General features: G+C 42.9%; 1 protein-coding gene across 1 annotated transcript; it reads left to right on the plus strand.

The window, feature by feature from the left end:
- Window positions 1-142: 142 nt before the first annotated feature.
- Window positions 143-11,754, plus strand: LOC308594806 (C-type lectin domain family 12 member B-like). The gene is made up of 5 exons (XM_081208242.1): window positions 143-212; window positions 3,173-3,259; window positions 4,404-4,558; window positions 10,674-10,789; window positions 11,465-11,754. Exons 3-5 carry the CDS (start codon window positions 4,442-4,444, stop codon window positions 11,625-11,627), a joined length of 396 nt encoding a protein of 131 aa, XP_081064368.1. The 5' UTR covers window positions 143-212; window positions 3,173-3,259; window positions 4,404-4,441; the 3' UTR covers window positions 11,628-11,754.
- The last annotated feature ends 6,497 nt before the right edge of the window (window positions 11,755-18,251 follow it).

An 18,251-nucleotide genomic window follows, 5' to 3' on the forward strand; every position in this document is an offset into this window, starting at 1 on the left:
TTGTGCTGTTGTGGGCTACATGCCACTTTAACAGACGAATGCTGTGTTATCATGAGTTGTTTATAGAAATGATTTGGGCGAGGAGTTGTAAAAAGTAGGGTCAGAGGAAAATGAAAAGTGCCCACAAATTTCTTAACAGGCAATCTTCTCTGGAGTAAAACAGATTCGGAATTTTGTTGAAGGATATGATCCATCTTCTGTAGGCGTGGATGGTAAGCAATGTGAAGCAGGAGGAATGTGAAGGGAATCTCCTTCTTTTTCCTTCTTCCCAACCCTGGGGTATTTTCTCCCAGCAGAAGTGATTTCAGGGATGCAGCTCAGTTGGAAGAAAAACTGCTTTGGCAAAAGTTTAATGCAGTGTAAAGTGATGATCAGACGATGGGTCTTTTGAGGGAGGTATTGATTTATTTTCAGCATTTAGATCCCATCCTTCACTCATAGGTTGCCAGGCAGATCACAGAACGATCTACATGACACCCCACATGCATAACTTGGTAACAAAAACTTGTTAGAAGGCAATCACTGAAAGACCTGGCAGAAGAAGAAAAATCTGCTAACCTAAAATCGAAACTCAATGGGAGTGGGAAGTTTTCCTGGCTCCCCTTTCCCTACACAAACACCTACATTCACAACATCCAAAAAACACAAACCCAAGAACCCATGTCTCCTGGAGAGACCCTGTGTTGGCCAGAGGCATCCCAGCAGGAAAGGAACATAAAAGGGATTCGAAATCAGATACATGACATGGACAGTTCTAGCACTTGTCCACACTGGAGTTTTCTGTGTGTTTGCATTTAAGTTGCATGGTCTACTCTACGTGATGTTACCCTCAAGCAACAGCAATTGTGATGCTTTCCCCCCTGTAAAGTCGTTAGGGCAGTGGTTTTCAACCAGTGTGCCGTGGCATTCTGGGGTGCCTTGAATGATGGTTAGGGGTGCCGCGGGCAACACTGGCCTCTGTCTCTCTTTCCCTCCCTCCTCTGATGCCCTCTCACATTGTGCTGGGCCTGGGGGTTAACCTGAGCCACGTGGTCCAGGTCTGGCCCTGAATCCAAGGATTCCGTGAGGAGTCAGTCCAACAGGGCCAAGGCAGGAAACCAGGCAAGGTCAGGCACAGGGTCTCAGGCAGGTTCCAGCAAGCAGCAATGTTCCTCCCGCAACCTGGGGCGGGGTCTGGCAGCCTTTTATCTCTGATGGGGTAACGGCCAGTCCTGATCTCCTGGCGACTCACCTCCCTGTTTAGCCCAAAGGTGAGCACTCCTCCTGCGAGTACTCAGGTCTCTCCTCCTCTCAGACCTCAGTCTCTGCAGCTCGGGAGATGTCGGTGGGTTACTAGACCCAGAGGCCCCCTCAGCCTCTCCTGACCCAACTGGTAGTGGAGCAGCTGTAAGTGATGGCCCAGCTGAAGGCAACGAGGTAATCCCCGCATCTGGAGCCAGGGCAGGGTCAGGCCCCTGACTCAGCCCAGCTGGTGCTTGATGCAGAGGATCTGGTGCGGAATGAGACTCCTCCAGCTCCGAGTCCAAGTCTCAGGCCATCACACACATCTCTGCCTCCCAATGACTTGCACAGTTGTTTGTTGCAGCAGCCCTGGCTACAAGCTCCCCAAGCAAATGGTGCCTCTGGGGTTGGCCAGGGGTTGCTGGTTGCCAGGAGCTGAAGCGGGATTGAAGTAAGCAAGCAAGTGGGCGAGGGAGCCCAGACAGCCAGTTCACCTGCCCTTGCTGTTGGGAATGGACAGACAAGTCCCAGGCCCCTGTGAGGCAGTGTGAGGAAGCATCTCTCTTTGGGGTGGGGGGCAGTTCAGAGGCCAGGGGTGGCAGCAGTGACTGCCCGGAAGACTCTCAAAGACAGGAGAGGAGAAAGGAGAGGAGGCTGAGGGAACACTCCACAAGGGAGAGTGTTCACAGAAGGGTGAGAGGCTGCCAGATCTGCAGGCAAGGGGTAACATAACTGGACTCCTGAGCCTCACAGGGGTGCCACAGAAAGAATGTAGTTGGTCAAGGGAGCCGTGGACTCAAAAGTTTGAGGTAGGGGGAATCAGGCTCCAAACTGCTCTACTTGGAGTTGTGAATGCTTTGTTCTGTTACTGTATTTCTGGTTTGGTGGAGCAATAGTCACTTTCTGCTGCTCCCCTTTCTATGCCCACTGTGCCCTCAAAAGTTCCATCCCATCTCCTGCAGTTCTCACAATTATTTAAAATATGCTCTGCTGGATCCCTCATATTTGCACAAAATCAGAAGCATGTGTGTACATAATGTGCACTGCTACCATTTCCACAGATGACATTGAACAGAGAGAGGGATTGCTGTTGCAGTTGCTGGGCCAACTCTTGTCCGGCATTTTTGATTACAGACCTTGCTTGTTCAAGTATGCATACAAAGGCTATATGCAGGGTTGGCACTGTGGTCTAAACCACCAAGCCTCTTGGGCTTGCAGATATTAAGGTCAGCGGTTTTGTGCGATGGAATGAGCTCCGGTTGCTCTGTCCCAGCTCCTGCCAACCTGGCAGTTTGAAAGCATACCAGGTCAAGTAGATAAATAAGTATTGCTGTGGCAGGAAGGTAAATGGCGTTTCCATGCGCTCTGGCTTCCATCACGGTGTTCCATTGCACCAGAAGCTGTTTAGTCATGCTGGCCACATGACCTGGAAAGCTGTCTGTGGGCAAACGCCAGGTCCCTTAGCCTGCAAAGCAATATGAGTGCTTTACCCCATAGTCGCCTTTGACTGGACTTAACTGTCCAGGGGTCATTTACATTTATCTTTACCTTTTATATGTAGGTACATTAACAGGGCTTTCCTTTTTATCAAAACTTTGACTTTGCTCATTGGCTAAAAGCACTGAAAGTCTGGAGCAGGTTTCACAATGAAACTGTCTTAAATAATGCCTGTTGCTACTTTCGTTGGATAAATAAATAAAAGTTTACAAATAGTGCCAGCATTTTCTCCATCCACCATAGATGACAGACATAACTAATGGTGCAAAGCAGCTCTATGCCCTGTACTGGCATTAATCTCTTCAACTGTGTGTTCCCAGAGGGCTTTTGCTACTGGACTGGTGCTGCTGTCCAAAGTTCTGCTTCTTGTTTCATGCCAGGGTGTGGCAAACTCTTGAGAAATGGTTTCTTAATAGTATGATTCCCCTGATTTGAATTGTTTCAAACCTTTTAGACCTGGAAATACTCGCTGTAGCTCAAGGCTTAGCAGACGAACTGCTCAACTCGACTCTTCTAAACGATGAAATTAAATCTGATATCGGTGAGTTACTTTGCGACTGTGGTGCTGAAAAACTGGAGCACAGGGGGAAACTCGCTCTGAGGCTCAGCACCTAATTAAAAAGAAATCCTCTTTTACAGAGCTCCTGAAGGTGCAGATGTTCTACCATCCAATGCACACAGCCCCTGAGCTGTAGTTGAAGCTGGTTCTGAGATGTATGTTTGGTTAAAAACACAATATTTAGTGCATTTTTTTTTCTCAATCTCCACTCCAGAAGGTTAATTGAACTTACCAGCTTTGGGAATAGGAAAGGAAGCTGTTTCCGTTGGAAGAGTAAAATTGCCAATGGAAATATAAAAGCTGAAATCACATTTCTGTATTTGGGTTATTGGCCAAATTGGTCATAAGGCAAATGAAGAGTAGAACCAAAGTGCAACCTGGGTTGTATGCAGCAGAAGAGCACTTAGGAGAAGAAGCCAGGCTGGATGAGGAAGTGAGTTGGGTTAGCAGCCTGCAGCAGTTCTATGTAGCTGATTGCAGCTTCTGAGAGCTCATAACCAGGAGCTCCTGACCTTGAAGATGTATAAAGATGTATAAAGATACCCATTTAGGGGCTCTGAATCTGCCTGAAACTGGGAAGGACTGAATCTCTGCGTTGGGGGCTACTATGTTTGCAGTTTTCAGGCACCTGGTGAAACAGAAAACACAAAAGTTATGGTTATCGTGCTTTCCCAATGCAAGCCAAAGGGAGGGTTGAAACTTACATTTTCCAAATATTGCTTCGGATTTTGGATCCAAGGTGAGCAACCTTCCCTGGACCCAAGGTTCTGAATTGGGCCCTGGAGCAAGGGGGAGAGGGTCTTGCTCAGCCCTACTGGTATAGAAATCCATTGATGGACACACACCCCAAAAGGGGAAGGAAAGTAATGATATCACAGTGAAGATGGATCTGTGTCTACTAGTCAAGTAAACATGCTCATGTATTTGCCTACTCAGAGGTTAGGCTTATTGCAGGATTGCAGCTTTGATATGATGTACTGGGGTGTCCTGTAATTCAGCGAGCAATACATTTTTACCCGATAGGCTCTTGCTTTTTAATCTGCATGAACGCATAAGCTGGCTTCTACTGAATATCCTCCTTTCTTTTCTCTTTCTGCTACTCTTGCATCGCTGCCTTGGCCTCAAGGCAAGATTGCTGAATTGCTGAAGGACCCACAATGGAAGATGCATAATAGAGCCTTGTACTACTTTTCCAATGAGAAACAATCGTGGGAAGAGTCCAGAAAGCATTGTATTAAGAAAAAAACTTCGTTAATTTCTGTCAGCAATGGTGAAGAACAGGTTAGCAGAACACTGGGATGCATAAAAAGCAAAGAAAAAGTCTCACAGGTGTTTTGTTTTTTTTGTTTTTGTTTTTGCACATGAGCATTTTATTGTTTCTAACTCTTCTGTGATCAGAAGAATGGTGGAGAAGCACCTTTACAAGGTCTGTGCTCCAATGAAGGGAGCATCCTAGAGGTGTACAGAAATACAGTGGTGCCCCGCAAGACGAATGCCTCGCAAGACGGAAAACTCGCTAGACGAAAGAGTTTTCCGTTTTGAAGGTGCTTCGCAAAACAAATCTCCTATGGGCTTGCTTCGCAAGACGACAATGTCTTGCGAGTTCCTGCTGGTTCCCCCCCCCTTTTTCTAAGCCGCTAAGCCGCTTATCAGCTGATCCGATCAGCAGATAAACCACTAAAAGCCGCTAATAGCGCTAATAGCGCTAATCCGCTAATCCGTCAATGGGCTTGCTTCACAAGACGAAAAAACCGCTAGACGAAGAGAATCACAGAACGGATTCTTTTCGTCTTGCGAGGCACCACTGTAGAAGCAACAACATACAATATAGACAAAATATTACACAGATACACATTAAAATGTTACATTAATACAATGTTACTAATGAGCTCTTCATACAGGATGGCAAATATGGTCTAATAGGCATTACTGAAACCAGGTGGGATGAGAGTCATGACTGAAATGTAGAAATTGAGGGTTATAACATGTTCATAAGGAACAGACCAAACAGGAAGGGGGGAGGAGCAGCATTATATGTAAAGGATATGTACACTTGTGGTGAGATCCATGACCTGGAGCATAGAAAGCAGGATGAAGGTATATGGGTAAAAATTGTAGGTGAGGGAAAGAACAGTGGCCTTACTGTGGGTGTCTGCTATAGCCCTCCAGACAGAGGACTTTGATAAGGACTTCCTAGAGCAGATGACCAAACATTCAAAAAGGAGAGAGATAGTAGTCATGGGAGACTTCAGCTACCCTGATATTTGTTAGAATTCAAACTCTTCCAAGAATGGAAGGTCCAACAAATTCCTCCATTGCCTCACTGACAATTTCATTTCTCAGAAGGTGCAACAAGGGAATCATCTCTCTCAGACCTGGTCATCTCCAAAAGGGAGGAACTGATGGACAAAGTGGAAGTAATGGCAATTTTGGGAGGAAGTGATCATGTTCTCCCGGGTTTCATAAGAAAGAGGCAAAGAAAAACTGAGTGTAGTTGGACATGCACTCTGGACTTTAAGAAGGCTGATTTCAAAAAGCTTAAGGAATTGCTGTGTGAATCCCATGGTCAGAAATACTCAAAGAGAAGGGGGGGGCAGGTCCAAGATGGCTTAGATTTTCTTAAAGGTGAAGTATAGAAGGCACAAATGAAGACAATTGCAACAAGCAGGAAAAGTGGGAGGCACCTAAAGAAACTGTGTGGCTGCATAAGGAGCTTATAGTTGATCTACCAGCTCTTAGGAAAGGATGCTGTCATTATTAAGATCCAGCGTGGGTTTCTCAAAAACAAGTTGGTGTGATGAATCTCATTTCTTTTTTTGATGGAGTTACAAGCTTGGAGTTACGGGGGAATGCTGTGGACATAGTGTACCTTGATTTCAGTAAGGCTTTTGACAAAGTCCCCCATGATATTCTTGCAAGGAAGCTGGTAAAATGTGGGCTGAATGATATCAATAGTCTAAGCCATTCAGATATTCCAGAGGTAATCCAGGGCTTCAACTGGAGCACCAGTCATATCATCCAGAAAAACCAGCAGAGCTGTCTGAAAAGTCAGTGGATCCATTAGCCTCCAAGGGTAGACCATCCAAATAGGTCTTCTGCCTCTGCAGAGGAGAGAAGATCTCAACAGGAAGCATTCTGACCATGACAAGGGGCTGATATGAATATCCCCCACTTTCAGATCACCTTGTTCCTGCCTACTTGAGAAATAGGTCCAGAATGTGGCCTGCCACACGCCTTGGGCCAGTAACTCTCAGTTTGCATTTCTTAGTACAAAAAGTATTGATCAGATGTGTAGAGATCTTTCCTATTCTAATTCAATAAGGTTCTGGAACCTTCTCTGTGTGAAAGAAACAAGCAGAAAGTTCATGATGTTTGAGTTATGCTTTCAAAGAAGCTGAGTACAGCCTGGTTCTCTTATCTTTTTCAGTCAAGGTCATACTGGCTATAAAAGTAGGGCCAGAAGGGACTTCCGGGTCAGCACCATCAGTGAATGGCGGAGTTCCTCCGATCGGAGGAACGGGCTCCGTAGAAACTGGGTCTTCCCGCCGCGGCGAAGGTGGGGACCCGCTAGAAATCCCAGGCGGAGGAAGCCTGGGAATGTGGGGTTCGGCAGGGCACCAGGAGCACCCCCCTACTCACCGGGAACCCCTTTTTGGGGCGCTGGAGCGAAGTGGGGTGAGTGGCGTGGTGCTGCGAACTGATTGCTATTTTTACGGAGTGAAGCTGCACAGCCATTGCCGGAGAGTGCTGACTTTTTCCTGTGGACAATTGGATTCAAAACAAGTACCCGTGAGTAGAAACGGAAAATTGGATCAAGAAATATCTTAATTTGCCATCGAAGTGGGAAGGTTCAAAACAGGAAGTCCGCCTTCCGCTTTTTGTATATAGACTAAAGCAAAAACTTTGTAAGCTAAAGCCTGGAAAGCCGTGAAAAAAGTTTAATTTCCTTCATTTATAATTACTGAAACCCCCTTGGAAGTAGGAGAAAAGGGGGGAGAACTTTGTTTAACCCCTGCAGGAGAGGGAGTGAAGAAGGATAAACTTCCACCGTCTCTAACCTGGGAACGGGGTGTCAGAGACAGAAATAGTTGGAGAGGTTCATTGACTGTGAATGGAATACTTTGACAGATAGCTAAAGAAGAGAAATAGACTGATTCCAATGTTGCCTTTTGCATTCTAAAAAAACAAAATATCTGAAAAATGAAAGTAATTTTCCTTTGTTGGACTTGCCATAAAAAAATGGATACAAATAGAAATTGTCTCCCCTAGAGGGAGCTTGTTAAATTGTTGCTGCAGTTTACTTGAGGACTCAACAGCTGTGAGATTAAGATCGTGGGACCAGTCTTTTCTGACCTTGACTAAAGATGAGCTGGGAGGAAGATTGGGTGCTTGCTTTATGCAAGACAAGTGCCTTGCTGGAACAGATGCACAAGAAGATGGATTTGATGAATGAGAAAATGGACTTGATGACTGTTGTGGTTAACAACTGTGGACAAACAGGGAATATTGATACAGAAACCATTCAGGGACCAACTCATGAACCTGTACTGACTGGGCAAGTGCAGAAGATAATGGAGGAGGATGCGGTTGCACCTCAAATAATACAAATGGAGAAACCCGAGGCCCTACAGGAGTATAAGCCGCTGTCATTGAAGATTGAAGTTGGAGTGGGCCAGGGGGAGTCTGGAGCAGAAGAGGGTCCTAACTTTGGAGAGACCTTAAAATATGTTTTTAAATATTTTTTTGATTACATTGATGACTGTGGGGAGTGGGGCTGTGGGGAATGGGTGGGTTTGATGAAGGGAGATGGAGACAATTTTGGGTTGGAACCCCCCAGAGACCTACTCCTCAATGAGAAAGGAAAGAAATTAAGAAAGAGACCAACAAATGACAAGGAAAAGGGCAAGTATAAACAACAAGAAGAAGATCTGCAGAAGGGACATGGAAGAGACTTAAGGGCCTCGGACAAAAGACTTCCAGGTTGATGGACTAGATGGAATGGACAGTAAGGACTGACACGACCCGAGACCAGGAAGAAGAGACGTTGGATGAAGATTGGAAGAAAATTTATAAAGAAATTTTTTTATTTGGGGAATTAGCCTAAAATCAATGAATATTAAGGAAAATGTTGGAATGAAACTATATGACTCTAGCAGAAATGATATTAGGGGTTACGTATATTTGAGTATTAAGATTCAAGCTTTAAGGTACTGTCAGAGCTGCTTGAAGATCCTAGCTCACAGAGGATCACGCTAGCCAGCGATCATTAGGTAAAAGTCTTTATTGAATTACAGTTTCCATTCTCACGCTGCTGCGCGCAAACTCTACGTCTAGTAGCTAGATCGGCGAAGCTCCGTCTGAGTCTCCGCCCCGTGAGCACCAACTTAATATCCTAGCCTTGCTCCACCTTTTCCGCCTGACTGTCCTCCTCTGGGTCCCTCTACCCCCCGGGGCCTCCTCCTTCCGGGATTCTTCTGACGCTGACCCGGACCCTCCTGCCTCCTTGCGCCGGGCTTTAGGACCTGGTTCCCTTTCGGGGCTGCTTACTGCGCCGCCTTCCTCTGCATTTGAACTTGGCGCGCGCGCCCAACCTTCCACCTTCCTCTTAACCGTTTCTTCGCTCCCCGATGGAGGTGTGGCCACTCCTGACTCATGCCCTCCCTCCTGTGGTGAGCTGCCAGCGCTTCCCCCCTGGCTCCCTTCCTCTTCCCTGCTTCCTGGCGGTGACGCTGGTCCCGATTTCCAGCTGCTCCCCCCTGAGTCCCTTCTGGCTCTATCTTCCTGGGGTGCCCCCCTTGCCCTGGCCACTGGTGCTCCTTTCTGTGAATCCTCTGATTCACTGGAAAGACTAGGAGATCTCGGGTCGTCGTCATCACTCATCTTTTCTTCTGCCTCCTCCCCTTCGCTCTCTGTTTCCTCCCTTGCCCGTGCCTCTGCTCCTAAACCCCTGACAGGTACTTTATGGTAAGATAAGGTTAAATAAATTAAGGTAATTTGAATAACAGAATATGGGGAAAGATGGAAAGGATTTGTTGAGCTAATTATTAGGTTAAATTGTTAAGATAAATTATTTAACAAAAATTGAGAAAGATGGAAAGAATTTGCTGAAATAACTAAATAAACTAGAATACAAAAAGGGAGGTGTGAGGAGGTCAATGAAACAAGCAAATGGAAGTTAAAGATATGAAATTTGGGATTTGTGTCTTTTTTATTTTTTGTTGTATTGCTGTATTGGTTTTTATGTTTTGTGCTTTTTTTCTTTTTTATGTATTGTAGTGTTTTTTGTATTTTTTTTTTTTATTACTCTGAAACTATTAATAAATATTATTTAATAAAAAAAATTAAATAAAAGTAGGGCCAGAAGGAGCCTGGGTTTCACTCTCTCTTTCTGTCTCTTTTCCGTCTGGTGTGCTGTTCTGCACATAGTATGCTTAGTGTTAAGGTTTAGGCTTATTATAAATTATTGTAAGTTTAAGTTAGGTCTGCTGCAACTGGATTTCTTATGGACAGTGCCAATCCTGAATGTACTGGAATTGTGACCACCATTATGCTCATTTGCCTTCAGTAGCAGTAAAGCTCTGCTGGATGAAATACAATTGCCTCTGGTCTATTGGGGGAGAGGGATCCTGCAATTTGTTTAAATTTTTACTCTGCGAACTTTACATTGGAATCTACTCTGGAACAAAGAAGTAACAATGAAGTAGAAGTAAGTCCTGAGCCATCCCAGAGCCGCTCACCTCAGCATGGATGTTTAAGTTCCTAAAAACCAGCAGTCTGAGTGTCCTCTATCAGCTCAGGCAGGGAGGCTGCTGGGCAGAGAGGCAGGTGGTAAATTAGCAGAACCCCATTTCTGTCCCAGCTGCCCAATGCCAGGAACACACAATCTAGCTCCCCTCATCAATTGGACACGGAGCCTGGAGAGAGAGAATTTCTATAGACCACAGCAACTGCTCCTCCCTGACCCTCCAGTCTGCCCTGATGCTGCACTGAGTTCCCAGGTGGGCACAGCTGGGTGAGACTTAGTCCTCACACCTTGAGCGCTGCCAAAGAAGCAGGTGCGAAATCAGCAAAATCCCGTATCTGTCTCAACTGCCCAATGCCAGGAATACACAATCTAGCTCCTCTTTTTATAGGGTAAGCTTTAAAGAACTCAAGCCTGCTTCATCAGATGCATCTGACAAAGTGGACTTTAGTTCCCTAAAGCTTAAGCCATAATAAAAAGGGATCGTCTTTAAGTTATCACAAGATTAGTATTATTTTAAGTTATCACAAGATTAGTATTATTTTACAGGTCTGTAATGTTTTAGTGTCTCCCTGGGGATGAGCCACTCTCTGGAAACCTTTGAAACTGGAATCTAGACACTCATTTCTTCTTTCTGGTTGTGCTTTTTTGCAGGACTTTATAAACAACGAAGGAGCTAAGTTTAAGAAACACTTCTGGATAGGACTAAGGAAGAATAACAAAAAACTGAATGGATTGGAATGGCTTGATGGTTCAGCAGTTCTTGAAGTGTGAGTTTGTAAATAAACATTCTTAATGCCTTCATTGCAGACAGACTCCTAGAAATCCATTTTCGTTTGTCAACTTTTAATTTGTCAATAGGGTCTAGAAACTTAGCTCTTGTCACTTTTGTTTGCACTCAGATTTTGAAACTTTCCCGTGTTAGTTCAGGCACAGGGATCTGCTCTTCATTATGCATGGACCTAGTTTAATCGATTAACTTCAATAGGGCTGATTAGAATTAGCAGTGAATACCACCCATGACTTGTTTCTATTCAAGTAGATGGCAAGTGGAAGCCAATGGGTTTTCTTTAGGGGTGAGGGAAGTTAACTGATAGTGGTTTGTTTGGAGAGAAACAAAACATGTGTTTGGGTTCACACATTATAAAAAGCCAGACACGGGTTTCTTTCTGGCTTGTTTCCTCTGCTAACAAGAGGAACATTCTAAAACATTGGGTTTTTAGTTTTAAAAATTGTAAAGGAGGTGCAAGGCATTTGCAAGGTATTTAATAGCTGCAAGGCATTTAGTAGCCATTTGAAACTGTTATCACTGATTGCTTCTTAGGAGCCCTTGGTGAGAAACCTATCTCCGCAATGTTCCTGCATACGTATATTTATTGCTCCAACGAAGAAAATAAAGCAAACATTTAGTTTGAATTCATTTGTGCTGCCATCTTTTTTTTCAGATTATGGGATACTGAGATGAAGCAGCCCAGCGCATCGCCAGATGACAACTGTGTTTATATCACACAGAAATGCAGACATAGATATTGTTGGCACGATGCTGCCTGCTGGCACAAAATGTCATTTATCTGCAAGAAGGCTCCAGATCAGAAATGGGAGAGGTAGAAGCCTTTAAAGGAATAAAAATGTGCTCTGTGATTTCTGTTCAAAATGAGCCTAAACCCATCTGGGTGCTTCAAAAGCACCCAGTTCCTTTAAATCAATCAAGTAAAGTATTACATATGCAACACCACTTGTGTTCTTACTTTGTATCTATTATTTTGACATTCACTATACAGTGGTACCTCGGGTTACACACGCCTCAGGCTACATACGCTTCAGGTTACAGACTCCGCTAACCCAGAAATAGTAAGAACTTTGCTTCAGGATGAGAACAGAAATCGTGCTCCGGCGGCGCGGCAGCAGCAGGAGGCCCCATTAGCTAAAGTGGTGCTTCAGGTTAAGAATAGTTTCAGGTTAAGAATGGACCTCCGGAATGAATTAAGTTACCTGAGGTACCACTGTACACTACAAGTTACACAAAAAGGGCAATAGTGATGTCACAGAACAGGGCTTGCCAATGAGAGATTGATGGCTGTTCTTTGCAGACCACTTCAGAACAGCAATGCCTTTTAATTATTAGAAAGCAGGCAGCTGGTGGGTCTGGGACCACTGGTGAGAAGAAATCTCTCTCGGTTTCTGATTAAGTGAAGCAGGAATATGGAGGAACTCCCTTAGGCATGTTTAGGGGGCCTCTCAAGTTACTAGGAGACCACATTTTGGTCACATCAACACCAGACACTCAAAGCACATTCCTTTCCCACAAAGGATCCCAGGAACTGTAGTTTAGGTAGAAGGTAAAGGTAAAGGATCCCTGGACAGTTAAGACCAGTCAAAGGTGACTGTGGGGTTGCGGCGCTCATCTTGCTTTTCAGGCCAAGGGAACCAGCGTTTGTCCACAGACAGCTTTCCAGGTCATGTGGCCAGCAAGACTAAACCGATATTGGTGTGGATATGACCTTGTGCTCCTCACCAGTGTAAGGTGGAGGGGTACTACTTTGATGGGGCCTCTGGCACAGTTTTCAACCCAGCCTTGGCCATCTCCTATTTTGAGAATTTAAGGACCAAATGCCCATGTGTGCATGTCAGAAGAAGCATGCAAAGCCCAGGGGAGGCGCAGGTATGGTGAACACGGCCAGGTGCGGCTTAGAGGGACCTGGAGCAAAGTAACCTCTGATGAGCCTCTTACTCGGTCAGGGTTATTTGGTTGTGGGAATCATTAGCACCAGTCTAGATGCCTGCTTACTTTCACACAATGCTCACAATATAGCATCACTCTCAGGAACTGTAGGGAATTAATATGGCACATAGATGCAGACATCTGGTGCTGCTTTGATCATTGAGTTGCAGGTGACTCTGGTAGACCCTGAGGAAGGATGTTAGGCAGTGATTTCTGAGCTCCACAGGGAGCCATCTGTTATATAAGCATTAATATACAACACATTCCCCCCCCGAAAAGTCTGCAATATATATATATAGATTGAGATTTTATTTTTGAAATGCTGAGTAAGCCCATTACAGGCTTTGTGACAAAAGTAATTTCCAGCCTAAAGTATGTCTAGGATTAGATTCTGGCTCCTGTAATGTTAAAACCAAATCATCTGCAAAGGCTTTCAGTTTATATTGTTTCACTCCGACCTGTATCCCTTGCACCAACCGGTCCTCCCTAATTAAATTCAAAAGCACCTCTAGGACTGAGATAAATAACAGAGGGGAGAGAGGACACCCCTGTCGTGTTCCTTTTTCAATTTTGAATTCTTCTGTCACCACATTGTTCACTATCAATTTAGCTTTTTGTTCTGAATAAATTGCCTCTATTCCATTTTCAAACCCCCGTCCCACTCCCATCCCTTCCAAGTTTTTCTTCATAAATTTCCAAGAAATATTATCAAAGGCCTTCTCCGCATCAAGAGTTTTAGAACTGATTCATGAGTTTGGTCGGGTGGCAGGATTTAAGTTTTTTTTATATATAATATTTTTTATTACATTTTTCCAGATAGATATCAGTACAGAAAAACAAGAAAAACAAGAAAAGAAAGAGAAAGAAAAAAGAAAAACTGATTTTTCCAAAGCTTGTTTCAATCCTCCAACGGACTTCCCCACATCTCCCGCACAATGCAATCTTTATAATAAATTTGTCAGCAAATTATAACCCTGTTTCATGTGTTTCTTTTATACTTTCAGTTGCTTTTTAAGTTTAAATTACTTATTAACCAATTACTCTATAAACACATATATTATCCTTATTTAAACATTTAAACATTGGTTCTTTCATTAATGTTGTCTAATTTCAATGTCATCAACTCTCATTGCTGGAGCTAACCTTTCTAAATCATGCGAATTTTTATAGTTCATATAACTTATAAAATTTTTGCAAATAGTCCTTAAATTTTTTCCAGTCCTCCTCAGTTGTTTCTTCTCCCAAGTCTCGGATTCTGGCAGTCATCTCGGCCAATTCCATATAGTCCATCAATTACGTTTGCCACTCTTCCAGTGTGGGCAAATCTTGAGTCTTCCAATATTTGGCGATAAGGATTCTTGCTGCTGTAGTTGCATACATAAAAAACGTTCTATCCTTCTTTAACACCTTTTGGCCGACAATGCCCAAGAGGAAGGCCTCCGGTTTCTTAGGAAAGGTGTACTTAAACTTTTTTAACTCATTGTAGATCATTTCCCAGAAGGCCTTCACTCTTGGACAGGTCCACCAAAGGTGAAAGAATGTCCCTTCAGCCTCCTTACATTTCCAACATTTGTTATCAGACAGATGATATATCTTAGCAAGCTTGACTGGGGTCATGTACTACCTGTATATCATTTTCATAATGTTTTCTTTCAGGGCATTACATGCCGTAAATTTCATACCAAAATTCAAAAGCACCTCTAGGACTGAGATAAATAAAAGAGGAGATAGAGGACACCCCTGTCGTGTTCCTTTTTCAATTTTGAATTCTTCTGTCACCACATTGTTCACTATCAATTTAGCTTTTTGTTCTGAATAAATTGCCTCTATTCCATTTTCAAACCCCCGTCCCACTCCCATCCCTTCCAAGTTTTTCTTCATAAATTTCCAAGAAATATTATCAAAGGCCTTCTCCGCATCAAGAGTTTTAGAACTGATTCATGAGTTTGGTCGGGTGGCAGGATTTAAGTTGAACAAACACAAAACTAAGGTTTTGGGGAAAAATTTGACACCTTTAGAAACAGATGGGTTTCAGAAAGAGACAGAGTTAAATGTGGTTAAAAAAGTGAAATACTTAGGGGTCAATTTGTCTTCCAAAAACTTGAATTTATTTAAAGATAATTATGAAAAATGTTGGTCAGAAGTTAAAAAGGATTTAGAAATTTGGTCAAGATTGAAACTTTCCTTGTTGGGTAGAATTGCAGCTATAAAAATGAATGTATTGCCAAAGATGTTGTTTTTGTTTCAAACCCTACAGATTGTGGACAGAGTGGAATGTTTTGGAAAGTGGCAGAAAGATATTTCTAAGTTTGTCTGGCAGGGCAAAAAGCCCAGGATTAAGTTTAAAATTTTAACAGATGCAAAAGAAAGAGGGGGATTTGCCCTGCCGGACTTAAGGATATACTATGAAGCAGCAGCCTTCTGTTGGATGAAGGATTGGATACTTTTAGAGAACACTGATGTCCTAGATCTGGAAGGGTTTAATAATTCTTTAGGATGGCATGCATATTTGTGGTACGACAAGGTAAAGACTCATAAAATGTTAAAAAACCATATTGTCAGAAAAGCAATATTTATCGTCTGGACAAAATATAAAGACTTATTAGAAAACAAGACCCCGAGATGGTTATCACCAATGGAGGCTAAGGCCCAGAAAAACCCCAATATGGAAGCCGGTTGGCCGAAATATTGGGAAATAATAGAAAAAAATGGAGATAATTGGAGGTTGCAGAGCCTGGACAAATTAAAGAATAAGGTGCGAGATTGGTTACATTATGCTCAAATTCAAGAGGTTTTTAAAATGGACAAAAAAATTGGATTCCAGGTGGAAAAATCGAAGTTAGAGACAGAATTGCTTGAACCAAAGACTAAGGTACTTTCGAGAATGTATAACTTGCTGCTTAAATGGAATACACAGGATGAGACAGTCAAATCAGCCATGATAAAATGGGCGCAGGATATTGGGTATAACATTATGTTTGAGGACTGGGAAAGGTTATGGACCACCGGAATGAAGTTTACGGCATGTAATGCCTTAAAGGAAAACATTATGAAAATGATATATAGGTGGTACATGACCCCAGTCAAGCTTGCAAAAATATATCACCTGTCTGATAACAAATGTTGGAAATGTAAAGAGGCTGAAGGGACATTATTTCACCTCTGGTGGACCTGTCCGAGGGTGAAGGCCTTCTGGGAAATGATCTATAACGAGCTAAAAAAGGTATTTAAGTATGCCTTCACCAAGAAACCAGAGGCCTTCCTCTTCGGCATCGTCGGCCAGAAAGTGTTAAAGAAGGACAGAATGTTTTTTTTATGTATGCAACAACAGCAGCAAGAATACTCATCGCAAAGCACTGGAAGACACAAGATTTGCCCACACTGGAAGAATGGCAGACGCAACTGATGGACTATATGGAACTGGCCGAAATGACTGGCAGAATCCGAGACTTGGGAGAAGAGACAATGGAGGAGGATTGGAAAAAATTTAAGGACTATCTACAAAAATATTATAAGCTATATGAATCTTAAGAATTGGCATGATTTGGAAAATCTAGCTTCAGCAATCAGGATTTAGAGATATAGGAACCTAAGTTATAAGTATGAAAGGGTTAAAGTTTAAAGTAATATTATATTTAATACAAGGTATAAGTAAATTGACAATAAGTATTTAAAATCCAAAATATAATATTTGAAAAGTACAAAAGAATGCATGAAACAAGGTAATAATTTGCTGATATCTTTATTGTAAAGAATGCAGGGTGAGGGAGATGTGGGGAAGTCCGTTTGGTTATGGAAAAAAGTTTTTGAATGTTGGAGTTCTTTTTTTCTTTTTCTTTTTTTTCTGTTTTCTGAACCTGGAAAATGTAATAAAAAATATTTTTTAAAAAAATAAAGTATGTCTAGGATTGATTCTGGGATCATTTATTTGCTAATAAATTAAAACTGTTTTATCACTGAATCAAAGCAAATGACTACTATCTCGCATTCCCCTGTTCCTTTCTCTTTTAACATTCATTTCCAGAGAGAGGGAGGGAGGGAGGGAGGGAGGGAGGGAGGGAGGGAGAAAGAAAGAAAGAAAGAAAGAAAGAAAGAGCATTATTTTATGAAAATTATAGCCACACTTTCTTTCAGAACTCTTTCCATAACACACTATAGACCTCTGAATGAACAAGCTGGACTTGTGTTCCAAGGCCCCATGACACTTCAGTTGCCTATGGAGTAAATAACCAAACAAGACATTATATAGGTTGGTGGACTTGAAAAGGCCTTCAGATCTCTTGACTCGTGTATGGTGAATGCATAGCAGCACTCCCGCAACCTTAACAGTTCTTTGTGATGTCAGCAGAACTGTGCGTGGTCCTCTCCAACGAGGCGCAAGTGGGTCTTCTTTCCACTATTTGACCCACACTTCAGTACTTCCACTTTGTCCATCAGTTCCTCCCTTTTTGAACAGGTCTGAGAGAGATGATTCCCTTGTTGCATATTCCACCTTCTGAGAAATGAAATTGTCAGTGAGGCAGCTGAGGAATTTGTTGGACCTTCCATTCCTACAATTTTTACCCATATACGCTCATCCTGCTTTCTATGCTCCAGGTCATGGATCTCGCCACAAGTGTACATATCCTTTACATATAATGCTGCTCCTCCCCCCTTCCTGTTTGGTCTGTTCCTTCTGAACATGTTATAAGCCTTTATTTCTACATTCCAGTCATGAGTCTCACCCCACCAGGTTTCAGTAATGCCTATTAGACCATATTTGCCATCCTGTATGAAGAGCTCATTAGTAACATTGTATTAATGTAACATTTGAATGTGTAACTGTGTAATATTTTGTCTAAATTGTCTGTTGTTGCTTCTATTTCTGCACACCTCTAACATGCTCCCTTCATTGGAGAACAGACCTTGTGAAGGTGCTCCTCCACCTTTCTTCTGATTACAGGAGAGTTGGAAGCAATAAAATGTTCATGTGCAAAAAACAAAAAAACAAAACAAACACCTGTGAGACTTTTTCTTTGCCTTTTATGCATCCCAGTGTTCTGCTAACCTGTTCTTCACCACTGCTGACAGAAATTAACGAAGTTTTTTTCTTAATACAATGCTTTCTGGACTCTTCCCACGATTGTTTCTCTTTGGAAAAGTAGTACAAGGCCCTGTTATGCATCCTCCATTGTGGGTCCTTCAGCAATTCAGCAATCTTGTCTTGGGGCCAAGGCAGCGATGCAAGAGTAGCAGAAAGAGAAAAGAAAGGAGGGTATTCAGTAGAAGCCAGCTTATGCGTTCATGCAGATTAAAAAGCAAGAGCCTATCAGGTCAAAATGTATTGCTCGCTGAATTACAGTACACCCCAGTACATCATATCAAAGCTGCAATCGTGCAATAAGCCTAACCTCTGAGTAGGCAAATACATGAGCATGTTTATTTGACTAATAGCCATAGATCAATTGCTTCGGAGACTCCCAACTTCGATAGCCAGATCTGCTTAGTTTCCAGACTGCCAATCAGAAGGG

This window comes from Podarcis bocagei (assembly GCF_964188305.1).
Source record: "Podarcis bocagei genome assembly, chromosome: 9".
In the NCBI taxonomy this organism is placed as follows: domain Eukaryota; kingdom Metazoa; phylum Chordata; class Lepidosauria; order Squamata; family Lacertidae; genus Podarcis; species Podarcis bocagei.